The 26,377-nt window shown below is 43.3% G+C and overlaps 2 protein-coding genes across 7 annotated transcripts in view; one reads left to right on the plus strand and one right to left on the minus strand.

Annotated features, from left to right (window-relative positions):
- The window catches only part of ARFGEF1 (ARF guanine nucleotide exchange factor 1), a 104,538-nt gene extending 100,656 nt beyond the window's left edge, over positions 1 to 3,882 (plus strand). For all 6 annotated transcript variants that reach the window (XM_074146186.1, XM_074146188.1, XM_074146187.1 and 3 more), the window contains exons 38-39: positions 799 to 916; positions 2,445 to 3,882. In XM_074146186.1, coding sequence (XP_074002287.1) covers positions 799 to 916; positions 2,445 to 2,609 — 283 coding nt within the window. In that variant the 3' untranslated portion in view covers positions 2,610 to 3,882. The remainder of the gene's footprint in view (positions 1 to 798; positions 917 to 2,444) is intronic.
- Positions 3,883 to 6,639: 2,757 nt separating this feature from the next.
- The window catches only part of CSPP1 (centrosome and spindle pole associated protein 1), a 71,451-nt gene continuing 51,713 nt past the window's right edge, over positions 6,640 to 26,377 (minus strand). The window contains exons 22-32 of the mRNA XM_074146194.1: positions 26,208 to 26,354; positions 25,271 to 25,375; positions 24,472 to 24,538; positions 23,029 to 23,149; positions 22,178 to 22,323; positions 21,492 to 21,632; positions 18,082 to 18,122; positions 16,943 to 17,006; positions 13,072 to 13,181; positions 12,739 to 12,889; positions 6,640 to 7,451 (exon numbers count right to left, since the gene is read on the minus strand). Coding sequence (XP_074002295.1) covers positions 7,225 to 7,451; positions 12,739 to 12,889; positions 13,072 to 13,181; positions 16,943 to 17,006; positions 18,082 to 18,122; positions 21,492 to 21,632; positions 22,178 to 22,323; positions 23,029 to 23,149; positions 24,472 to 24,538; positions 25,271 to 25,375; positions 26,208 to 26,354 — 1,320 coding nt within the window. The 3' untranslated portion in view covers positions 6,640 to 7,224. The remainder of the gene's footprint in view (positions 7,452 to 12,738; positions 12,890 to 13,071; positions 13,182 to 16,942; positions 17,007 to 18,081; positions 18,123 to 21,491; positions 21,633 to 22,177; positions 22,324 to 23,028; positions 23,150 to 24,471; positions 24,539 to 25,270; positions 25,376 to 26,207; positions 26,355 to 26,377) is intronic.

The following is a 26,377-nucleotide window of genomic DNA, read 5'->3' on the forward strand; positions in this document are numbered from 1 at the left end:
TGACAGGACAAGAGGTAACGAGCACAAACTTGAACATGGGAAGTTCCATCTAAACATGAGGAGGAAAAACTTTGCTGTGAGGGTGGCAGAGCCCTGGAAGAGGCTGCCCAGAGAGGTGGTGGAGTCTCCTTCTCTGGAGACATTCAAACCCGCCTGGACACTTTCCTGTGGGACCTGCTCTGGGTGGACCTGCTCTGGCAGGGGGTTGGACTGGATGATCTCCAGAGGTCCCTCTCAACCCCAGATCATTCTGTCATCACCTAAACCCTGCTTTTGTTCTTTCAGTAACCTCAGGTGTTTTAGGGAACCGATGCTCTTTGTTCTCACCTGCAGGCTCGGGGAGCCTGTGGGCACACAGAAGCTTTTGGCTCTTGGGTTATTCGTTACCGTGAATAATGAGGTGCACCTCAATGGTTTTAGTTTATAAATCGTTCAAGCAACAGAGGGCTTAAAACTCTGGCAGGAACACGGTGAAAGTATTTTAAGTTTTATAGTCCAGGGAGCAGAGCTGAGAACTATCTGTACCTCTCAAAGAGCACTTGATACACTGCAAATGCACACACAAAGAGCGCGATCGTGTTTTGTCGGCGGGATTAACACCAAAGTCCTAGGACTTAGGGTTTGAGTTGAGCAAAACCGCTGCTTTCTGTTACTAATCAGGCTTCCAGTAGCTTTCCTGAAACAATGCTGTTGTACATCAGGCTCTGCACGGGTGTAATTGCAAAGCCAAAGCTGCCTCTCTGCCGCAGAGCTCAAAACAAACTGTTAGTTATTAGTTTTTGTGTCTTTTCTCTCCAGTGTCTGCAGGGAGGCTCTGAGTTACTTCCTCACTCTCACATCCGAAAGTCATCGGGAAGCCTGGACTAATCTATTACTCTTATTTTTGACTAAAGTCCTGAAGATAAGTGACGAAAGGGTGAGTAGCTGTTGGGAATGGTATTGAAGACACTGTTTATAGGTAAGAAGTAGTTCCAGACCGGTTCTTCACACACAGTTACACACTTGACTTAAAAAGCTCCTGCTGCTCTGTAGACACTCCTTGTTAAGGGCTGAAACCGCAGGTGGCAGATGCCGACAGCGGTGATGCAGAGTGAGGGTGCAGCGAGTGATAAAATAAAACGTGTCTGAGAAAGTTTAAAAGATGCTAAAAGTGCTGTAGAAGTGTGCGTTAAGTTGCTTTTGCCCCTCTCCTGCTGAGGAAGAGGATTAACGGCTTTGTTCAAAGAAATAACTCCTGTTTCCCCGATGAAATTCAACAAGGGCGAGTGTAGGGTGCTGCGCCTGGGGAGGAATAACCCCCTGCACCAGGACAGGCTGGGGGCTGACCTGCTGGAGAGCAGCTCTGAGGAGAAAGACCTGGGGGACATAGGATGACCATGAGCCAGCAATGTGCCCTTGTGGCCAAGAGGGCCAATGGCATCTTGGGGTGCATCAGGAAGAGTGTGGCCAGCAGGTCGAGGGAGGTCATCCTCCCCCTCTGCTCTGCCCTGGTGAGGCCCCATCTGGAGCACTGTGTCCAGTTCTGGGCTCCCCAGTTCAAGAAGGACAGGGAACTGCTGGAGAGGGGACAGCAGAGGCTACAAAGATGATGAGGGGCCTGGAGCATCTCTCTGATGAGGAAAGGCTGAGGGACTTGGGTCTGTTTAGTCTGGAGAAGAGAAGACTGAGGGGGGATCTGATCAACACCTGTAAATACTTAAAGGGTGGGTGTCAAGAGGATGGGGCCAGTCTTTTTTCAGTGGTGCCCAGGGACAGGACAAGAGGAAATGGGCACAAACTTGAACATGGGAAGTTCCATCTAAACATGAGGAGGAACTTCTTTCCTGTGAGGGTGGCAGAGCCCTGGAAGAGGCTGCCCAGAGAGGCAGTGGAGTCTCCTTCTCTGGAGACATTCAAAAGCTGCTTGGACACGTTCCTGTGGGACCTGCTTTGGGTGGACCTGCTCTGGCAGGGGCTTGGACTGGATGATCTCCAGAGGTCCCTTCCAACCCCAGATCATTCTGTGATTCTGCTTCCAGTGCTACATGTACATCACCTTCACCTTCTCCCCAATGATTCTGCAGTAAATAAATCCATATTTATACCTCCCTCTATTTCTAACAAAACTGGGCTGAAACATGAAGGGGGAGCTACAACAAAAAACTTCACTGGTGATAGGGAGATTCCCCCTCTTGAAGGATAAGCAGGAGCAAGGAGCTGTGTGGAGGCAGCGAGCATCTGTCCGAGCTCCTCGGGGCTGCCCTCAGCCTCAGCCTTATTCTAGCACTGATCAGCGCTTAAAACTGGCACTTACAACTTGTAGCGCTTAAAAGTCCGGTTATAAAGATGTTTCTGCTCGGCACTGGGTGGGTTTCTCACCTTGACCTGGGGGAAGTGTATTTAAAACTCTTCACTTGCAACACGCTGCCTCGTAGAATCGTTTCTTCTGTTTGTTTTCTCCTCAGTTCAAGGCTCACGCCTCCTTCTACTACCCTCTCCTGTGTGAAATTATGCAGTTTGACCTTATTCCTGAACTTCGAGCTGTTCTGCGGAGGTTTTTCCTGCGGATCGGGGTGGTTTTCCAAATATCCCAACCAGCGGAACAAGAGCCTGGAATAAGCAAGCAGTAGCAGGCGGTGACTGAGTATTCCTGCCTTTAAAAATTAGTTTCGATTCCTCAGCTGAAGAAAAGGCCCCGGGCTCAGGCAGCTGAGCCGCTCGCTCTGGATATCCATATAAACGGTCTCCTTGTTTAACGGCAGCGCGTATCCAAGGGTTAACGGTACGGATGCTCCCCAACTGTTAATTAAGGCTTGCGACGCTCCAGTCCCTTTTATTTCCTGATGGATTCTCTCTCTGGGTTTCTCTTGCCCGGCCGGGAGCCGGTTTTTAGCACAGTTCCCCCTCGTCAGCGTGGGCTGCGGTGGCCGGTCCCCGGCCCCGGCGGCAGCGAAGCAGCAGCAGCAGCAGCCGAGGTTTTGTGGCGGGTGTGGAGAGGTGACCTGTACCCAAAGAACTTCTAATATGTAAAGGTTTGAGCTTCTGCGAGAAGTACAACTCAGGAGAGCTGTATTTTGAAGGATAAAATGTTTATAGTGAAAAGAAAACGGAGATTATTGTTCATGGTAAAAAAAAAAAAAAAAAAAAGATATTTAGCAACTATGTCCGATATTCTTCTTCTAAGATTTTTTTGCACACTCAGGCTGTCTGAGACGTCGGTAAATCATCCTTCTGTGAAAAATGTACAGAGATGCAGGTCTGTAATATAAACTCTTTAACACTATACAGTTCTTCCTCCATTGTTTTATTTCTGTCTTGATTGATTTGCTGAAAAAACCCAGAACACTTCGCCGTTTCCCAAATGCACTAGAAGTTTGGGGTTATTTTTTTTGGGGGGGAGGGTTGCGATTTATTTTTTTTTTTTTCTTTTCTTTTTCTTCTTTTCTCTTGGTTTCATCGTAGCCCAGAGGTTGGCGTCGGGTGACTCGTCGAGACCAGAGGTAGAAATACGACGGCTGACGTTTAACTACCTGTAATATACTCGGTTTAGGGCTTTTAAAGATAACGAGCCACCGAAAACGATGAGCCTTCGAGGACTGGAACTCGAATCGCCGCAAACGAGTCTCGGTTGTGTCTGCTCTCACCTGTTTGTTTGGGGTTTTTTGTTTTGTTTTTTTGTTTTTTTGGGGTTTTTTTTGTTTGTTTTTTGTTTGATGTAGATTTCACTCTTCTGTACAGAATTTAATGTTGAATATATTCAAGTAACAAATCTGGCATGGTTTTTGGGGATGGTTAAATTTATTGGCGATTGTATTCATACTGTGAATCGTGCTCCGATGGTTGAAAGACAAAAGATTGTCCAGCATATTCTGTATTACAATGGATGTAGAAATTTTTTTTCAGATGGACAAAAAAAAAAAAAAAAAAAAAATGTATATGGTACAGATATGTAAAGTTTTCTATGTAAAGAAAAAAAAAAAAAAACCCACAACAAAAAAAAAAACCAACAAACCAAACAATTCTGTACAACTTTCTGTACGATATTTGGTTCTCATCTGGCATATTCTAATCAGGTTATAGGTCAATAAAGTTTTTGAACTCTTTCATCGGTGCAATCGGAACCGGTCTAACCCCCAGCTGCTTGTTTTACAGTTTCCTCGGCCTCTCGTGTTCTCCCTTCCGAGGCTCCAACCCCCTCCCGCTGGGGGAGGAACTTGGGGGGGGGGGGGGGGGGGCGGGGGGTGCCCCCTTTGGTTGACTGGGCTGTGTCTCCTCACTGTTGGGCTCTTCCAGGGTGAAAGAGAACGGTAAGCTCCAAAGCGAAAGCGAAAAAAAAAAAGGGAAGAAAAAGCCTGGATCAGTCAAATGAAACCCCGTAGATAGAAACTCAACTACCGCGTTTTGCTCTCTGGGAATTAAAATATTAATAGGAAACAGACTTTGGAATAAGGGTGGATGGAAGGGAGAGGCTAGGATTGCAGCTCAGCAGCAGCTGAGCCTGCTCGGCCTCTCTGGTTTTGTAAGGAAAAGTGGGAATTGGGGTTGTTTTTCCAACCCCCAATTTTTTTTTTTTCCAGTGCCTTCTCACAAAGCTCGGGATGGGCAGAGGAGGGAAGGACTGAGAAGGAGGATGAGGAAGCCCCATCCCGGGTGAAGGAATGTGCCGCTCCCTGGTGAACCGGGAGGGGGAGTGAAACCTTCACAGCAGCCTCCAAAAACCAGTGTGAGCAGTTCAAGGGAGCAGCTGTGGGAAAGGCAGGGAAGGGAATTGAAAGCCATGACCCGTAACGAGGAGTTTTCTCATAATGTTAATTGGGGTGGAGCAAAACCAAATTGAGTTTCTTGGAGTGGGAAGGGGAAGAATTGAGGTTATTTTAATTAACGGGAATTGTACAGCCTTTCCTCTCGGGCTGTGGTTTGGTGTTTTTTTTTTCAGTTGTTTGCATGACGTTTAAATTTTAAACTGCTGCGCTGAGCCAGACCTGAGGTCTGTCCCGTCTGTTTGACAGCGATGGGTGACAATTCTTAGAGTTAAGTGTAACGTGTCCCCTCCCTGTCGATGTCCCCCCGTGCCCGTGGGGTGTTCCTGGTACTGTTATCATTATCAAGGTGTTCCCGACACCGTTCCCCAGAGCAGGGGTGTAACAGTCGTTTCTGTGTCCGTTATCCTTGGGTCTGCCCCGTTCCTTTCCGCACCTCTGGGGTCCATGTTCAGCATGTGGTGGCCACGCAGCTGAGCTTAAAAGTTTAGTATTTGGGGGTTTGTTTTGTTTAGTTTTGGGGTTGTTGTTTGGTTTTTTGTTTTTTTTTGCTTTAAACCTTGTTCTGTTGTGCACTTCTATTTAGTAATGATTTTTTTTTCCCCAGCCTGACCTTCTCATGCCGTACCTTGTTTATCGCTTGGGTGGAGAAGGCCCGACAGCCGTTCAGTCTTGGTTCAGGGGACAGGGGACTCCTGGGTCATCGTTACTCTTTTCTGTCCCGCGCTGGGGGTTCCTGTAAGGCCAGAACCGCGCGAGCTCTGCCCTGGGGATCGCGTCCAACTTGCAGCCTGGTGTAACTCCATGATAAAACATTTTCACCTCAGCTGCTTAAAGATATTTTGGGATTCCTGCCTCTGGGAAATTCAGAATGGAGCAGCCATTGGGCCCGTGGCCCCACTCCTAGGTCTTGGATTGCACTAAGGCCCTGCAGTATTTGAGGGTGGCAGAGCCCTGGAAGAGGCTGCCCAGAGAGGTGGTGGAGTCTCCTTCTCTGGAGACATTCAAACCCTGCCTGGACACGTTCCTGTGGGACCTGCTCTGGGTGACCCTGCTCTGGCAGGGGGGTTGGACTAGATGATCTCCAGAGGTCCCTTCTGACGCCCTAGCATTCTGTGATGAACATGCTTGGAGCTGATGAGCCAAAAACTCAGGGTAAGAATTAGCCTGATCTGGCACCTCCTCTCTGGGAAGGAAGAGACTAAACCAGTGGAGAAGCAAAGGCCACCACAGTGTTGAAGTCCCTCTCTCAGCATCTCTTACCTGCTGCCAACTGTGGCCTTCAGGCAGGTGGACAGAAGCTTGAAGGGCAGCATTTTAGTAAAAAAATAAGGTTTTACCAGTTGTTTCTGTTCCATCGTTTGTTTTTCCTGCTGGTCAAGCTCTGGCCTCTAGCTGGGAATTCCTAACCAGGAGGAAAGACACATCCTCACCCCTGGATTCGCTTTGATAGTCGAGTTCACTGGACTCCTAAAATCTTGTTTCACCTACACGTCCGTCTCACCGAAGAATCATAGAATCATCCAGGTTGGAAGAGACCCTTGGGATCATCGAGTCCAACCATCTACCCTACACTACAAAGTTCTCCCCTACACCATATCCCCCAACACCACATCTAAACGGCTCTTAAACACATCCAGGGATGGTGACTCAACCCCCTCCCTGGGCAGCCTGTTCCAATGCCCGAACACTCTTTCTGTGAAAAATTCTTTCCTAATGTTCAGTCTAAACCTACCCTGCTGGAGCTTGAAGCCATTCCCTCTTGTTCTGTCAAAAGCTTTTATCCAACTTCTCCCTGGGTTTCTCCTGCTTCTTCGGAGACCGTCTTAACATTCGAGTTTGTTCCCGAGCAAGCATAAGCTGAAGCAAAAGATAAATTAAGGAAACTGAAGTCTGCTCTCCCATTTTTAGTAACAAAATAATTTATTAACTCTTAAAATCAGAACCATAAATTAAATATATGCAACAGCATCCGCATTTCCAGCGCGTAACAGGTTTGGGCACGTAAGAAACGGTCATTTTTGCACCAAACCGTTGGCTGAGCTTTCAAAGCAAATGCCTTTCTCCAACTTATTTACTCTTTCAGTAAAATCTTAAAGTGCACCTCTGCTGGGGGCGGGGGGGGTTTACTCTCGTTCCAGAGAGTTTCAGAGTCTGGCTATAAACAAAGCTAAAAATTAACTTTGATTTAATATCAAATTCACACACACACACACACACACTCTCTGGGTTTTTGTGGTAAGTCCAGCTCTGAGGCTGAAACTTCTATAAAAAGTGCAAAAAAGACCAAGCTCTTGCTCTGCTTCGCGCGTGGTGCAACAGAAGCTGCCCCTGCTCTCCAGCCCCACTGCGCTGCGGCTCCTCTTACTCTATTATTGCTCTTTTGAGGGATAACACACGGCTCCACACTCTCTACAGGGAAGAGGAGGGTCCCCGAAGGAGAGCTGGAACGTGCGGAACAGTCCCGGCTCTGCCCCGAGGCCCCTCAGCCGTGGGCGGTGGAGAGGCCTCCCCAGCTCAGGGGCAGCGTGTTCTCGGGCGAGAGCTTCCCTGGGCTCCTCTGTTCTGCCACGAGCCTCCGGAGGGTCTCCGAGGTGCCCGGGCGCAGCCAAGGCTCGGTCGCAACCGTCTCAACGGAACTGGGCCGTCGGCCATCGTCAGCTGGAGGGCGCTTCAACAGGTCATCCGTGTCTCCTAAGGAGATGTCATCACCTGAGAGATGGAGAGAAACGTGCAGCCGTTAGACGGGACAAAAGCTTATCACATCTTAGAGCACCTCTGCTGTGAGGACAGGCTGAGAGAGTTGGGGGTGTTCAGCCTGGAGAAGAGAAGGCTCCGGGGAGACCTTAGAGCCCCTTCCAGTCCCTAAAGGGGCTCCAGGAGAGATGGGGAGGGACTCTTGATCAGGGAGTGGAGCCATAGGATGAGGGGGAATGGTTTTAAACTGAAAGAGGGGAGATTTAAATGAGATATCAGGAAGAAACTCTTTCCTGTGAGGGTGGTGAGACACTGGAACAGGTTGCCCAGAGAAGCTGTGGCTGCCCCATCCCTGGAGGGGTTCAAGGCCAGGCTGGATGGGGCTTTGAGCAACCTGGTCTGGTGGGAGGTGTCCCTGCCCATGGCAGGGGGGTTGGAACTCGATGGTCTTTAAGGTCCCTTCCAACTCCAACCATTCTATGATCTTACCACAACATTTTGTTATGTTAAAGAGCCTTATTTGTCTGTAATAAATCACACAATCACAGAATATTTTTGGGTGGAAGGGACCTTTGAGATCATCAAGCCCAACCAACAAAAAAAACCCCCCAAAAACCCCAAAAAATCCCAGAACACCAAACACCAAAACCAAACAACCACACACCACCCTACCCACAGACACAAGCCAACCATCTCAGCCACTAGAGCAAATGCATAAACAGCCTCCTCTGGGTGGACTTGCTTTGGCAGGGGAGTTGGACTAGATGATTTCCAGAGGTCCCTTCCAACCCCACGTAATTCTGTGATTTGTTTAAAGGAAAAAGAATCTGGCCTTGGTTTAAAGACGAACTGGACTTTCAGACCAGAGGGCTGCACTTCCCCGAGTTTAAATATTGGTGCCCTCAAAGGCAAAGCCATTAGAGCTCCCAGCAGTGAGAGGTAAGAACAACTCCCGTGTCAGAGAGAAGCCCAGAGTGCACATCACTGTGACAGACTCACTTGGCGCTGCTTGTAGAAAGCACACCAGACCAGCTACAGTAAAAAAAACAGCTTCGTTATGCATTTTAACACTTCGTACACTGAATTGCACTGAATTTCACTGAATTTTTAGAGTTGGAAGGGACCATAAGGATCATCTAGTCCAACTCCCCTGCTGAAGCAGGATTGCCCAGAGCATGTCAGAGCATGTCACTCAGGACTGCATCCAGGCGGGGCTTGAAAATCTCCAGAGAAGGGGACTCCACGACCTCCCGGGGCAGCCTGTCCCAGGGCTCTGGCACCCTCACCCTAAAGAAGTTTTTTCTCATATTTGAGTGGAACCTCCTCTGTTCCAGCTTGTGCCCGTTGCCCCTCGTCCTCTCACTGGCAACCACTGAAAAGAGTCCGGCTCCATCCTCCTTCAACCCACCCTTCAGATACTTATAAGCATTGATAAGGTCTCCCCTCAGCCTTCTCTTCTCCAGGCTAAAGAGCCCCAGCTCTCTCAGCCTTTCTTCATAAGGGAGATGCTCCAATCCTTGAATCATCTTTCTTGCCCTTCGCTGGACTCTTTCCAGTAGTTCCCTGTCCCTCTTGAATTGGGGAGCCCAGAACTACTCCATAAAATTCTTAACCGGGCCTCATATAAAGACTTTTCTTGGGAATTGCCACTTGATAATTCACAGTTTGTATGTGGAGGATAAGTATCACAGAATCACAGAATCTTCTTGGTTGGATGGGACCTTTGAGATCGAGTCCAACCAACAAAAAAAAAAAAAAAAAAAAAAAAAAAACCACCATAAAAAATCCCAGAACACCAAACACCAAAACCAAACCAAAACAAACACCCACAGCCACACCCCACACCCACCCACAGACACAAACCAACAATCTCGGGCACTAGAGCATGCCCTGAAGTGCCATGTCTACACATTCGTTAAATACCTCCAGGGATGGCGACTCCACCACCTCCCTGGGCAGGCTGTGCCAGTGCCTGACCACTCTCTCAGTAAAGTAATTCTTCCTGATATCTAATCTAAACCTCCCCTGTCACAACTTCAGACCATTTCCTCTGGTCCTGTCGTTATTCCCTTGGGAGAAGAGGCCAACACCCACCTCCCTACACCCTCCTTTCAGGTAGTTGTAGAGGGCAATGAGGTCTCCCCTCAGCCTCCTCTTCTCCAAACTAAACATGCCCAGTTCCCTCAGCCTCTCCTCATATGAGGGTTCTCCAGACCCCTCACCAGCTTGGTGGCTCTCCTCTGGACACGCTCCAGCAGCTCCATGTCCTTCCTGTAGTGAGGGGCCCAGAACTGAACACAGCACTCGAGGGGAGGCCTCACCAGGGCCGAGTACAGAGGCACCATCACTGCCCTACTCCTGCTGGCCACGCTGTTCCTGATACAGGCCAGGATGCTGTTGGCCTTCTTGGCCACCTGGGCACACTGCTGGCTCATGTTCAGCTGGCTGTCCACCAACACCCCCAGGTCCTTTTCTGCTGGGCAGCTTTCCAGCCACTCTTCCCCAAGCCTGTAGCGCTGCATGGGGTTGGTGTGACCAAAATGCAGGAACTGGCACTTGGCCTTATTAAACCTCATCCCATTGGCCTTGGCCCATTGATCCAACCTGTCCAGGTCCCTCTGTAGAGCCTCTTCCCCTCACATGAAATACTGATTTAGGAACCGAGGGTGTCTGGACTCCCACTAAGCACTGACTGTGGCACGTCCTGCCCCTAGAAGAGAACAAACTCCTCCCGTCAGCCTGCACTCACCAGGAACCAGGGCTGCTGCCACTGCACATCACCACTCCAGCATTCCAGGCTCCAGCATTCCTTTACTGGAACAAACATCTCGAGCAATTCAGGCAACTTCTCTTACATACAGCAGGGGCTCAGCCACACACATCTAACGTGCTCAGCGCTGTGAGAATTCTCTCTTCTGTATCTGAGTCTGCTCTGGTTCACGCAGTTCGGAACGCGCAGACGCTGCCCGCTGGAGACAGGAGCTGCTGGCCTGCGGCGACCTCATCGCCCCAAGCGCCCAGCAAGTCTGCATTCATGGGAATAGTCTGTTTTTGGAATGCTTAAGACAGAGGAGGAGGCCTGGCTCCAATACGCACTAATTTTCCAATTAAGGAAACAGTTCTAGGGTGGCTTTAGGATTCCCACATCAGTCCCATAAAGGAAAGTGAACTACTCTGCCAACAGCATCAGCTCCTAAGATTTATCAAAGCCTGTAAATTGCCATCTCCGGGTCATTTAAAGGGAAGAGAAGTGGTTATAGAGTTCCTTAGTTATATATTTGACAGAGTTGTTTTTCTCCCAGCAGCATCTCTGAGAGTGGAGGAGAAATAATAGTCCCAGCTGCTAGGAAAGGAAGAGGATGCCACAGGGTTTCTATCAAACTGCAAGGGAAAAGGAATAAAATCTCTTGGCTTCACTCATTTTTGTCACTGAGGAGGGAACAGGAGTGGGGGCAGCAGTTCCTCCCCGAACAACCACAGCTGAGCGAAAGGATCTCTTGTTCCATTTCCAAGAGGCACATACATTAAGGGCGAGTGATGGTCCCCAAGTATTCCAAAGAACAAGCTACAGACAGGCATACAAATACATATATACACACACACGCACAAGAATTACATACGTCTAAAGGCTGAAGGCTCTGGAGAGCACGACAAACAGAAGGCAAACAAAATAAAAAGCGTAGCTCACACAATACAAGGTGAAATTGTAAAAGCAGTGAGACAGGAGAAGGGGCAGAGAAGTAAAAGAAGTTTACGCAGCAAAAATGTTTGGGTGGAGTAAAATTAGTACAGAATTTGTTTAGATTATATAGAAGAAATGAATATGAATGTTTTTTGGTTTTTTTTTTTTAGTAACTTGAAAATCACAGTGAGATGTTTAAAACAAATTAAAAAAGGATGAAGTGCTTGTAAGAGTACCCATAGCAACAGAGTCAGAAAATCCGCCAGCATCTGCGCTCTCATTAAGTTTATAAAAAGGACACTGATACTGTAATTGCCTAGACAGCATAGCAACCGCCTCCTAAAAAAGGGAGATTTCAGGCTCATGTGAAAGAATCATTAGCACAGAGTGTATCAACTGGGTCATAACCCGTGTGAGAAATTAAAGGCCGTTAATGGCTGCCGCAACTGGTACCTCACACACAAAGTAGACCTACATCAGGCCATCAGCCTATGGAGAAGCTCCGAGGTAACCCCCAGAGTTTGATGTACTATCACAAGACATACATAATAAATCCCAGTGTGTGTACAGTGAAAGAGGTATCGATATAAACCTCAGATATTGAATGATCTTTTATGTTAACAAACCAATAGACATCCCAAATTAACTAGAAATTGAAGTACTTCTTTATACACAACTTTTAGGCATATCTTCATGCTGCTTGGATGATCTGACTCCTAGGAACGGCAACAAACTCCCACAGGCACCCTCTCAATACTCATCAGTCAGGAGCTTCATTTCTTTCCACTAACGACTCTGCTACGCAGCTGGACAACCACATCCTACCGCCAGCAGCGACACAGCGCAGTACTACAGGTGGTGGGGACAGGAGAAGCACGAGTGGCTCATCAGACAGGAATCAGAGCTTCTTTTCCTATTACCCTCCTCTAAACTCACTCCAAAAAGCTGTGTTGAAGTTTGCTGGGGAACCTCTTGCACCAGGCTACAGAACTCCGTAAGTAATTTGGAGTCCTCGACACAGGAAGGACATGGACCTGTTGGAACGGGTCCAGCGGAGGGCCATGAAGATGATCAGAGGGATGGAGCACCTCCCCTATGAAGACAGGCTGAGAGAGCTGGGGTTGTTCAGCCTGGAGAAGAGAAGGCTCCGGGGAGACCTCATAGCAGCCTTCCAATATCTGAAGGGAGCCTACAGGAGAGCCGGAGAGAGACTCTCTGTCAGGAAGTGTAGTGACAGGACAAGGGGTAATGGTTTTAAACTGAAAGAGGGGAGATTTAGATTAGATCTTAGGAAGAAATTCTCTCCTGTGAGGGTGGTGAGACACTGGAACAGGTTGCCCAGAGAAGCTGTGGCTGCCCCATCCCTGGAGGGGTTCAAGGCCAGGCTGGATGGGGCTTTGAGCAACCTGGTCTGGTGGGAGGTGTCCCTGTCCGTGGCAGGGGGGTTGGAACTCGATGGTCTTCAAGGTCCCTTCCAACCCAAACCATTCTGTGATTCTATGATTCCTATGTTTGAGCTCACTGTTCAACTACAGGAAGGCTATTAATATTTGTGCCTTTAATTATTGTAGTTACTTAGTGTTAGTATTCACTACGTCACCTCTGCCACACAGAGCGTACCTGAGAGAGCGGATTTCTGCTGGAGCTCAGTCAGTCTGCGCAACCGCTCTTCATTCTTGCCTTTCAGCTGCTCGACGTCAAGGCTGAAGTTGGAGTGCACAGACAAGCCGTCAGGCTGCAGCAACGGCGTCTGGTCCAGCGGAACATCCTCCTGCAGAAAATCCATAAACGCACAAATCCTTTGGATAAAACCAGCGCATTTTTTAAAAGGGCAAATAGCTATAGATGTACCCCCTCCCTCTCCATATCATCCAGGGACCGCAGGAAGTGCCTGGCAGCGTTAGATCCGTGGTCTGCCTTCCTTATTTAAGCCAATCTGGTTATCGTACTTACAGCGCGCTCCAACGCTCTCTGCTTTATTCGTCTCCTCTCCCTTGCAGAGGGCGGAAGCCGTGGTGATAAATTAACTTCTCCTAAGGCAGGAAACGTTTCCCCGTTAGCACCTGCAAAAACAGAGGTGGAGTCATTTTCAGAGAAATCCCAATACATTTATGCTTTGAAACAAGCCAGTATATTAGAATCCTAGAATCATAGAATGGTTCAGGTTGGAAGGGATCTTAAAGATCACCGAGTTCCAACCCCCCTGCCATGGGCAGGGACACCTCCCACCAGACCAGGTTGCTCAAAGCCCCAACCTTTGAACTAGGTTGTTCAAAGCCTGGGCTTGAACACCTCCAGAGATGGGGCATCCACAGCTTCTCTGGGCAACCTGTTCCAGTGAGGAACATCCAGTGAATCATTGTGCTTGGCTTAGATTCCTCTGGTTCCTGTGATTAAGTACCCAGTGAGGACATCCTGCGTGAAGATAGTGATACCCAGGTGCAGACAAAAGACCAAGCTATCCCAACAGCAGAAACGGATAAATTTGAAGCAAAGGCAAGGAATATCTTGAGACATATATTGAAATATGTCTTACCTAGATACACATTTCATATCCTGCAAATCCATCACCTACCTTATGTCATTTACACCTAGACCTTTAAAGACAATGAGGACTCAAAAGAGTACAGCATCTCCGCTTGAGAGAGCGAGCATGAGGCAAATTGGAGGCATAAAAAGATACAATCACGTAATAAATACATGTAATACATACCTAAAGAGACGATAAAGTTACACAGAATATATAATCATGTAGTCAATGCCTTAATCACATCTTAGTTATATCTTAGCTTTTTCATGTAATAAAGTGTTAGATAATACAAAAATAAGTAAACTAGATCATTTTTTTATCATACTTGTATCACATTACAGCGGAGGTAGGGGGCGGGAGGTTAATCTATTTTTGTAACATAAATGAACCCTAAGGTGATGTCACTGCTTCACGCTTGTTTTGGCCATTTCCCCTTCTTTTGCTGATTCTAGAAATGACTTCAAATACAAACTGTTTCAAACAGATACTGTTTTTCTCCCCAGGACCAGTAACCACCAGTTGGGGGCTGGTTGATGGCTTTGCCACGGGCTGGGTGCGGAGAGCGGGCTCTGTTTCCTACCACAGTCCCTCCGGTGACTCCAACAGAGAGAATTCCAGAAAAAAGAAGGACTCTGCTTAACGAAGCCAATAAAACAGTACAGAATCCACTACCACCAATTGCTCTTTGTGAGCTTTTGGAAAGGCTCTTAGTCTAGTATGACATATTCAATTAAAAAAATATTAATTTAGAAATGTGTGTGTATGTAAGGATTTACACACAAGTACCGAACAACTCTGCAGCATTTTCCTGAAATTATTTGGTTTTTGTAAGGGGCGTACAGTGACATTAAAAATAAACCCCAACTATGGAAAGAATGGGTTTTTCATTTCCTAGCCATTTAAAAATAAATTTTACTGAATTATTTTATATCATATTTATGAGTTTCAAAGATCTTCTAATGAAATTTTTAAAGTAACAATTATTTTGGTTGAAAACTGAAATACTTAGGTTTGAAAAATAAATTTGTTTGATGTATCAATGAAGTTCAAAGAAACAGCAACAGGTATTATAAAAAATTCTTTCGTATTGCCAGTTTTTTTTTCCCTGGTAGTAAATATTTTATTCCCCTCTCCTCTTTTCCCTCCCCTAGTTTCACCAAAGGTACTCATGCCCTCATCACAAATGTCTCAAGTAAAAAAAAAAATAAAAATTAAAGCATATTTTGAAGTGGTATATGGCTAACAATCCATTTATCAGAACTTTAGTTACAGGATCAGTTGAACTTCATTATATTCAAAATATTGCTATAACTGAGAATACAAAAATTTGTTTAATTGTGTGACTTTATCACAACAGGAATAAAGTATAAGCTACAGGAGAATTTCTTTGCACCTTTAGCGTTTCGTCAGTGTAAGATGCTGCCTGTTCCTTTAAGCTTCTGTCATTCAGATACTGCTAAGCAGACGGGCTTTCGAATCACTGCCTTAGCACTAACGAGATGCAGGGTTTCAAGTGAGGCAAAAAAAAAAAAGGAAAAAGAAATTGATAAATCTCTTTATTCCTGACTGCCTCAAATTTCTGAACCCTAGGAGATGAAGACAAATTCATCTGTAATGCTGACATCTATTACAAAATTGAGTTAGATTTTAAACCCGTGTCAAAAAAAAACCCAAAAAACCCAGAGGGAAGTGTTTATGCTCTTCTTAGGAAATGAAAAACATTGTTAAAATACATCACAAAAGACCCTCAGACAACAGGAGCAGCACAATTCACAGAAAAGGCAGCCCACAGGTAATGAGCTTTTATTTTTCATTTCAGGGATGGAAGTCGCCAGATTCATATTCAGAATTTTAACAGCTGTTTATAAAGCCCAAATAATGCAAAGGGTAAGAAAGTTTTAGCTGGTGCCTACAGTATCATTAGTTAACTCCATCACCTGCCCGAGCTGCTAGAATCAGCCGGAGGGGAAGGAGGAGGAAATAGGAGAGAGGACTATAAATGTCATGAACCTTGTGAAAGTGGTGAATAAACCCAAGCAGCGCCCCAGCGCGGGTTCAGATCGGACCAAAGGAGATAATACACACAAGGCATAGGGTGGAAATTTATCCCCGCAATCCCGCCGATCTTCCCCACGCGCCAACTCTGGCTGCTGTTAGAGACAGGATATTTGGCCTCATTCTACACTGATGGACTCTCCCTAAAGCATCCTCTCACCATTTGGTCTGTAAATAATAAATGGTATTTCCGAAACCGAAGAAGAATATATTGCAGACTACAGAGTACCAAATGCAACGAACAAGCCTGAAAGCCCCATCAGGACTTGTACATGAACAGAATAAGCTTGAATACATTTCACATGAAAAATTCTGCTTTTAACCAAAGCCAGAGATAAAAATCATCGGAATATAGAAACCTATCTAGTTTTATTAAAAAAGCACTTGGAGGAATCTACTGCATCTCCCCTCCAGCAAAGAATAAAACCCTGTAAGATTATTTCCCGTAGATGATTGCAGAGAATTTCAGGGTACTCTCATGCCTACTAATGGAAGATAACGGGTAGAGGCCTGAGCTGGCTGGGATTTTTAAACAAGAGAAAATAGGTTCTAGCCTCATTATTTCTATCAACTGGAAACAAAACCACATCCAAACCAGCACTTTTACATACATGCATATAAAGGCTGAATAAAGAGACATAAGACAATGTGAGACATGATCCCCTATATAAAAATCTAAAAAAAACCCCTAAAAATCATCTTCTTCAGATGACTAAGAAGTGACAATGTTTACAAGTATGATGTTGCAAGTTATGAGAAATGAAGTAATGTGTGAACAGCAGAAAAGTGAGTAATTTAGAATGAATCATCCATTTTATACCCACATCATCATACTTAAAGTCAAGCATGCTTGTAAAAGAAAAGAATAAAAATGAAACAAATCACTGGCTGCCCAACGCCTTTATATTTCACTATGGACAGCTCGTAATTGTAAGTTGTGATTGTTAATAAATTATTTTATTTGCTGCAGAACAATAGAAAAGTATTGCATATGCTACCTTTGTAACACGTTTCCTGAACAAATATTAGCTTTTTTTAGCTTATCCCATGCTGGGAAGATGACAAAAAACATCCCTTGACAAGGCTAAATCCCAGTCAGAGCACAACAAGCACAGAAAGATGCTTTCTCATGAAAAGATGAGAACTGGCATAAGGCAAGTGAGCAACATCATTAACTTTAGGTGTTGAATTAATGACATGCTTGTAAGCTCATACAATGGTTCAATGGAATGAACTCACCGATAAAAGCACTATCCGATTCCAACAGCGAATTTGTCAAGAATTCATTAGACTCATTCCTGAACTACAAAAGCAAAACAGAAGACAGGCAAACTCAGACACCTCAATAGCCTTCTGGGGCCAAATTGTCATTAACGTAAATTAATTGCCAAGCTTCTGCCGAGCAAACAGCAGCATAAGGTTTGTATGAAATACTGATCAAATGAAGAACGACTCCTTATGTTTCACTTAAGTCACCACATTACAATCTTTGATATTAAAGCATGAAAGTAACGAATTTCTTCATAGTAATAACAAGCACTAAGAGTAATGCTTATAGCTCACTGCATGGCTGCAACCGTTTGTGACAGAAATTCTACTATGGAATAATTCTTGTTGCAAACCACTCTCAAATCAAAGCAGTTGAAACCATCAGAGGAAACAACAAGAGAAAACAATTTTTTTTACTGCAAAGAATTGCTCTGAAGAAAAATTTTAGGCGTCAAATTACAACTATAAAATGCAATAAGGTGATTTTTTTTAAAAATAAAATGTTTCATTTCCGTGCGTAGTTACAGTATTATCCTCGAGGCTCATGGCTTTGCTCTTGCACAGTCTTCCATTCTGTATGGTTTCACACCCTCATGAGACAGAATCGAACTCAGTTAACTCTGCAGTTTGGGTAAGTGCAGAATTCCAATTTATTCCAATGCACTTCATTTTGCTCTTTTCGTCAAGTCAGAAAATAAACGTCCCGTTTGAGACAACAGATCTAACCACTGACTGCCACGTGCATCACTTAAGCCACCTGAATTCAGAGCAACTGCTTCTGGCTTGGCTTTTTCTACTAACTCCCACCCCCAGCAGCAATCTAACGTACAGCAATCTATCTAACAGCAATCAATATAATATATAAAACAATATAAATAGAAAGGAGTTCAAGAATCAAACTATCTCTATATACAAAGATAAACAACTTGTATGTCGAGTGTAAAGAAGCTGTTACTCGTTGTACTGACAGGCAAGAGAAGTAAGCAAGCTTGCTGTCGTGTTACACTTAAGTGTAATTCCTTTCTCCAAATTTGGGAAAGACACACTATTTCTCACACTTGAAAAAGGCAAAGTAATATAATTACAAAAAACCCCTGTTTTATTCTTACCAGTCGCGTGGTTTGTGGGATACCACCAGAAGCAGCGTCGTCTTGATCGACAAAAGCCACACAGACAAGGGACAGAACGATAGTATTGACATAAAAACAGTTAATACTAAAACATATTAAAAGATTTATCAGCGTATTATTACAAAAATGAAGACAACTATGCATTACTTCAAAATTACACACATCTTACTGAATATTTTTAAAACACCTGAATCCAGTGTTTATTCCAGTCTCATTATGTCAATTTAAGTGGAATCGGAGAAATCAAACAGAATTCAGTAGTACATTATTTCTAAGAACACTGAGCATGTGCAAGCTCTTCCTGAGGCTGGGTCCATCAGTCCCACACAAAGACTAAGCATACTTTTCACACTAGAGCTATATTGTTCATCGCTAATAAAAAATCAACTGTTTCCCATCTTGTTCAAAACCCGATTTGTTATCCAGCAAAAGGAAGCATAACAACTTTTGTGGCTATTGAAAACCAATATTCTTTAAGAAGATGTAGTCACACTTCATTAAATGCTATCATTGCACAAAGTTGTGCTGAATTCTGAAAAAGTTTTGTAGTTAAAAGCCATGGACACTCAAAAAAATATTTATTCTATATTCCAGACACCTGTTTGGCAGGAACAGTTGTATTTATACCCAAGACTAAGGATGTTCTCCCCTAGGTGGGACATCTAACACCCAATTTACCTAGCAAGAACGATGCCGTGTCAGAATAAACTCCATCAGATGAAATCACAGAATCACAGAACTGTAGGGGTTGGAAGGGACCTCTGGAGATCATCCAGTCCAACACCCTGCCAGAGCAGGTCCACCCAGAGTAGGTCCCACAGGAACATGTCCAGGTGGGTTTGGAATGTCTCCAGAGACGGAGACTCCACCACCTCTCTAGGCAGCCTCTTCCAGGGCTCTGCCACCCTCACAGGAAGGAAGTTCCTCCTCATGTTTAGATGGAACTTCCTGTGTTCAAGTTTGTGCCCGTTACCTCTTGTCCTGTCCCTGGGCACCGCTGAAAAAAGACTGGCCCCATCCTCCTGACACCCACCCTTTGAGTATTTATAGGCATTGATCAGATCCCCCCTCAGTCTTCTCTTCTCCAGACTGAAAAGACCCAAGTCCCTCAGCCTTTCCTTGTACGAGAGATGTTCTAGTCCCCTCACCATCTTCGTAGCTATAGAAATCTGTTCTCTCAGCTTCTGTCAGGGTGTAATAATCAGAGAAGGAGAGCACAGAAAGCCCCAGGGGGGAATGTACACTCAAGGTGCTATGACTCCTCCTGGACTGACACCAACCCATTCCTGATGCCCGACTCCGGTCCAGCAGACGTTAGGAGGAAGTTCTTTCCTGTAAGGGTGGTGAGACACTGGAACAGGTTGCCCAGAGAAGCTGTGGCTGCCCCATCCCTGGAGGTGCTCAAGGCCAGGCTGGATGGTGCTTTGAGCAACCTGCTCTAGTGGAGGTGTCCCTGCCCATGGCAGGGGGGTTGGAACTCGATGATCTTTAAGGTCCCTTCCAACTCTAACCAATTGAGGACAAAAGCATGAGAAACAGCCTTGCAGACACCAAGGTCAGAGACAGAGGAGGAGGAGGTGCTCCAGGTGCCAGAGCAGAGATTCCCCTACAGCTCTTGGAGGAGACCATGGTGGAGCAGATGGAAAGGTGCAAGACAGCAATCTGTAAGCGACGTCCCTGTGTGTACCTCAGCCAACCTTTCTTCTTCCTGATTCCCCCATCTCGCCAAAGGGCATGAGTGAGGGGCCACAGAATCATAGAATTGCCTGGGATGGAAGGGACCTTTCAGATCATCGAGTCTAACCATCAACCCAACGCTGACAAAAAACCATCACTAACCCATATCTCTAAGTGCTATGTCTGCCTGTCTTTTAAATACCTCCAGGGATGGTGACTCCACCACTTCCCTGGGCAGCCCATTCCAATGCTTAATAACCCTTTCCGTTTAAAAATTTTTCCCTAATATCCAATCTGAAGATCCCCTGGTGCAATTTGAGGCCATTTCCTCTTCTCCTATATGGCCTGTTCCTTGGGAAAAGAGACCAACCCCCCTTGGCTACCCCCTCCTTTTTCAGGGGGTTGTAGAGAGCGAGAAGGTCTCCCCTCAGCCTCCTTTTCTCCAGGCTGAACGTCCCCAGCTCCCTCAGCCACCCCTCACAAGACTTGTTCTCCAGACCCCTCACCAGCTCCGTTGCCCTTCTCTGGACCTGCTCCAGCATCTCAATGTCCTTCTTGTAGTGAGGGGCCCAAAACTGGACACAGCACTCGAGGTGGGGGACACATTATTCAAGGCGGCACCATGAGCAGCCAAGCAGCTGGACGGGAGCTTGGGTGCTAGCTGAGGCTAACCCACCACAGAAATAAAGTTACTTTCTCTTCAAAAATTTATTTAGGCCAGTCTGGATTACAGAGACAAATACTTTTCTGAGAGAAATTTGTATCTTCCACTCAAACCTGAGTTCATTTGTATAGTTGCAACTGTAACTTTTGGCAAGGTTAAAGGAACTCTCATGATATTTTTAAGTAACATCTAAAATAATGTGAGATATTGCTCTTTCGTGACTGTTCATATAAGTTATCTGAATGAACATTACATTTGGAGTTAAGTGCAGGAAACAAAAAAGGGGCATTACGTTTACTTTTCACTGCTTCTGCAATATGCAGCCAAAATATTTTACTGGTTTAGGATGCTAATATTTTATTGTATTAGGGTGATCTCTATCAAGCGATACAAACAATATTTCATTCTAGAACCTCAAACTAGTTATGATATTTTACATGTGGTTTTTAAAGCAAAGTCTGTTCACAGATACAGATTTCTGAAACTTAGGTACAGTCAACTCAAGACTTCCAAAATAAAAGAAGTTTAATCCGCTACAAGGAGACCAAGGTGAAGACACACTGGCTGCATTTTAATCAATTCACAGTTTCAAACCATCCGCTTCCTCAGTGAGAACTGAAGAAATGCCACAAGGAACTTACCCGCTAATGCTTTTGTCACCGATCAGTTGAAGAGTCTTACTGCTCTGCAGTTTTCTTTAAGAACTACTTAAACTACTTTTCTCTTGCTTTTTTCCCCCCAAGTACAAAGCACTAGTTAAATTACTCTCAGTTAAATTACCAGAGACCAAAGAGAAACAGTCTCAGTAATTAAAAAAAAAAAAAAAGGCAAAAAAGGCATTCAATTTTTTTATGCTTTACATATTTCATTTTTTTATGCTTTACATTACGACAGAATTCCAGCACTCCAGTGTTTTACACTTCTGTACTGCAGTGCTGGCAGTGAACTCAAAAGAAGTAAAACTAGAGCTAGTGGTTTTTAATTCTTATCAAACACAAAACAAATAAACAAAATTAACTGAAATTATCTCAGATCATTCATTCCTTACCTTCTGTTTCTCTCCTCATTCTCATCCTGTCAAGTTTCTTCTGCTGCTCCCTCAGCAGTGCCTGCTGTTGTATCTCTAGAGTCTGGTCATCTTTTGGAGGATCAGGATACATGTGCCTCAAGCCCATACGTGTTTCAGAATCTAGAGCAAAGATATGAAATTTAAATTTTTCCCTAAACCAACATTTTTGAAAAACATTTTTTAAAGAGCTAGCTACAAAGTCATGAAAAGCCTTGAAAATAACGGTGACAATGGCCAAGAGGATGAATCACTTTAGCAATGATTTCACAATTTTACTATACTCAAAAAATATATTTTCTAGAAAAGAAGAAACAGAAAGTTACACAGCATCACATTTTGTTGGTGGGTTATAAAAAAATAAATTCACTCTACTTTCAATAAAATCATAATATCAAACGCCTAAGAGGTTTAAGCAGCAAGGACTAGAGGAGGGCTCTGACTGAGAATTCAGCCACAATGGCATAAATTGTGTGCTCTTCTAGAAATGGCCACACACAGAGATATACTGATACACAAAATGCTGCCCACACAGTATGTTGTGTATGGACAGTAGCTGTGAAGATGCTAATTTTTATTTATGTCTTTAAGTCTTGGGTGGCGTGGAAGAGGGGAGGAAAAGAACAGACATTTCACTACCTTCTTCATCAATAACAAGATCTACCTGCCTGTGTATTTAAGTTCATTAAATTCCCAGATATTTTGTATATTCACGGGATCTTGTGCCTCCTTTGATGAAGGTCGCCTTACTGGAGCCTGCAGACGAAGCCTGGCCATCTCAAATATGTCCTTTGGATTCTTCTCTCTCCTCCCGCTTGAAAAGTTTATAAACAAGCAGAATATAATTTAACACTGTAATATGAGTTGTATGGAAATATAATACTGATAAAGGTCACATCTTTTATCCTTAAATAAAGCTATCAAGACAGGAAAATAAATTTGAAAGTTACGACACTTCACACTGTGTTATAAAAAGGGATAACCTACTTAAAATAAAAAAAAAACCCTTATAACTTTATGGAGTGGAACTAAGACTGGTGATCTGATGAGTCTTTTCCAACTAACTGGTATGATTAACTAATATATTTTGGAAGCAAACCTTTTTTTTCAAATAAAAAGGGTATGATTTTCACTAAGAAAGAAAGTACTTCTGCAGCACCATGCCATTCATAAGCACATTCATCAGCAGTAGTGCTGCAGTTTTCAGACACAAATTATGCCCTGAGAAAAAAGGTAATGAGATAAAATTCTGCCTTAGGCATCTGCTTTGGACCACTCTCCAAGGCTGAGTATTGCAACTTCCAGTCTTACCAGTACAGCCACTCTTACACTACACTTTTTCAAGATTCTTGGAAAAACTCCGTACACGTCGTGTGAAAGAAAATTTTGTATACAAGTTCTGCCTTTATATTTTTATTTTACTCATGTATTTTAGCCAACTAATACTAGCTACTAATACACAGTAGCTTTGAGCTCCTGTGCAAAATCTGACTTTTAAAACTGAAGATGAAATTCTTACCGTGTAACTGGTACATCATCATCGCTGGCCACATTGAGCAACTGTTCCTGCAGTCTCCTCTCTTCACTACGAAGCTGTTTCCTCATCTCTGATAATTCATTTATCACATTTTTTCTTTCCTCTGGAATTTAACACAAATAATGTAAAAATAAAGAATGTCACAGACACTTTTCTGTCTACCTCATAAATGTAAGGTGAAAAAAAAAAAAAAAGATGATGAACTGTTAATTAAAGCAAGGATAATATAAACACAATAATCCCATGCACTAGAAATTAGGTCAGAGCTTGTATTTCGAGACAGCACCAGGACCAGATCCCCTGAACAGCAGAAAGCATCCAAACTTCAATGGAAACACTTCTCTCTTTTCAAAAAAAGGAAAAGCTACGAAATACGAGCATGTGGATGCTGCCAGTAAATAGACTTATTTTGAAAATTGCAGATCTACACAGTCCTCAGAGTCTCAGAGGCAGATAACAGGAACTGAGGTGGTATCAGCAAGGATACAACCTCATTTCTTCTTCCTCTGACTCAGAAGTGGGATATCTCTGCTCAGTGCAGACTCTCTTTATTACGTGTTCAAGAGTTCTGCCTTCAACACTTACTTTCAGTATGTGCTTATGTTGACTTTTTAGACCTATTTTGGGTCTAAGCTAGTTTTTTGTGGTCAGGACAGCATTCCTCCACAGGTTAAAACAGTTTATTTCTCTCAAGACAGATGGTCTGAGTCAACTGATTTCCAATAGCTGCATCAAGAACCACTCTGCCTTCCATTTACTGGAACAGCCATAACCTCCCAGGATGGATCCAGGTACTTACTCCTGGGGGTTAGTGTTTGTAGGACATCATTTACTGCTATATTCCACCTGTTCGTTCTTTTATACTTGTAAAAAAGAATCAGAAGGAAAATTACTGCTTTCCACCCACATACTGCCAAGAATACCAACATATAAAGAGCAAAAGAAGAACCTCCCAGCCTGAATTTTGAAACTACCAGTGAAAGCCGAGAGGAACAAGCAGAGGATTAGGCAGACTAACAAAAAGCAAAGCAGAATTTAAGAGTTACACATTAAGAGTTCTACACATTGTTGGTCGAATCCATTACTCAGCCAATCCAAAACTCTCCCATTTTGCAATGTTCTGGTCACAGTGGCCACCACTGTCCTGACTGAATGATCCAGCACTTCCCGTGCAGACTATTCCATTATCAGAGTTTCTACCAAAAAAAATATTTCCTGACGAAGACACACAATAAATGCATTTTTATTTTGTATTAATACTTCAGACACACGATCCTAATACACGGGTAATACTAAGACAGAGAGAACACCCACACAGAAATGCAAACTTTATAAGACTATTCCTTTGCAGCCATGAAAGAGAACTGTAACAGAGACCAGTTTTGGTGTGATAGACAGTGATTTTGCAATAAAGACAATACCTACCAAGTGCACGCAACTGATTTCTTCTAGCAGGGACAGGTGGAGAAGGAACCCTTGGTGGTGGAGGATCCTAGTGATCATAATGAATATGAAATGTTACTATGTCAAAGGAAGAAAATATAGCAGACATAAAATAAGGAAATAAAATATACTTATGTCCAATTTACATTAACTACCACTACTACTGGAAGATAGAATAGTAACCTTACAGCTTGTTAAGGCTTAAGGTTTTTTTAAACCTGATCTTTAAATGCATAATCCAAATTACTATGATAATACCTATAATGCGCTATTTAGAGACCTAGATGAAGCTATACCAAGCGCTGCAAAGACACAGAAAATAAACCAACCTTCCTCCAGAGCTTTCCTAACATTTAGGGAAAGCAACAGTTTAAAATAAGGTTTAAAGTCTTACTTAAAACATTTTCTGCAACTGTGCTATAAAGTATTTTGCCAGATTATCATTTTCATGGCAAATTCACTTTTTAAACTTTTAGGTCAGTCCATCCAGACAGTTGGTAAAAAAAAAATTTCCAATAAAAAGTCAGGAGTGTAGCCTGAGATTCAAATATCATAGACAATTATTTAATTTACTCTTCACAGAAGAAATTTATTTAAAAAAAAAAAAAATTATCCCAGGGAAGATTAAATCAAGTGAAAGAAATGAATGGTCTCGGGACCACTATTGTAATTGTAATCTGTGGTATTCCAGTAATAACTGGCAAATATTAAAAAGCTGGTAGGATTTCACACACTGCACTGTCTTAAATAAATCAGTAAAAGTTGACTATAAAAATCATACTTGTGCATAGTAAGATATATGGCTCTCAGCAGACGGAATCCTTTCTTCTTTTTTTACTGATTTGTTCTGAAGAGCAGGAATGATGGGAGAAGGCTGCCTTGAAACCTGCCAGGAGGAACACAAGACTGAAACTACGGTCCTATAGATTCTGAATAAAGTGTTATTTTGGAAAGGAACAGTTTTGTTGATATTTTTCATTTGATAGAAAAATGCTTTTGCTTATCTTAATGGAATTATTTTTGTATTTAATTTGCTTTAAACTCTTAACTGCATAAAATTATGGCAAAAATTATTTCATGTGATTTTATTTTCTACTTATAGTAAGTATATATCATTTTTCTATAATGTAGGTTTTTTTAATTTATGGTTAAGTTACACATTTTTTTCCCCCTAGACAATTCCATTGTATTTGTCCACTTTAGAGAAATGATATGTAGAAATTTCTAGAAGAGAAAAAACAGTTCTATAGTTTACTTAGATTTCATCCATCAGAATTCTACGTGATGGACTTCTTACACCATCCAGCTCAAAAGAAAAATAATTAATTTACAAAGAACATAATTGTTAAATATAAACGGTCCTCCAGTCTTTTAAATTATACAACTTAATTTTTATTTGTATTTGTACCTCAGCAAAAGCAGGCCATGGTAATTCACATTAAATATAAAAATCAACTACAGAATGCATGATTTTTCTTACATATCTTGTTTTTACTATTTTTTTAATGTGCATTTGATCAGCAAGATAAGTTTGCACTGTAATTATGTCTGATTTTTCAATCAGCTGTTGTGTCTGTGTGTGCTAACTGTACCGTAGCTTGATAAACTAATAGGGGAGCAAGGTAGAGGTCTAAGAAATCATACAATTTCTTTAAAATTCAATTATTTTTAAAAGTTAGGAAGAAGTATTTGTATCTTAGAAAGTCACTGATGCATACCATCTTCTTTTCCTCTTCCATCTTTTCTTTCTCAAAATATTGTCTAAGTTGTTCATCTTGCTTTTCTTCTTTTTCTTTCCTTCTTTTTTCTGCCTCTTTTTGCCTCTCTTCATCTAATCGAATTATTTCTTTATTTTTTAATCTCCGCTGTAACATAAGCATTATTAGAA

The sequence above is a fragment of the Numenius arquata genome, chromosome 4 (genome assembly GCF_964106895.1).
Source record: "Numenius arquata chromosome 4, bNumArq3.hap1.1, whole genome shotgun sequence".
NCBI lineage: Eukaryota > Metazoa > Chordata > Aves > Charadriiformes > Scolopacidae > Numenius > Numenius arquata.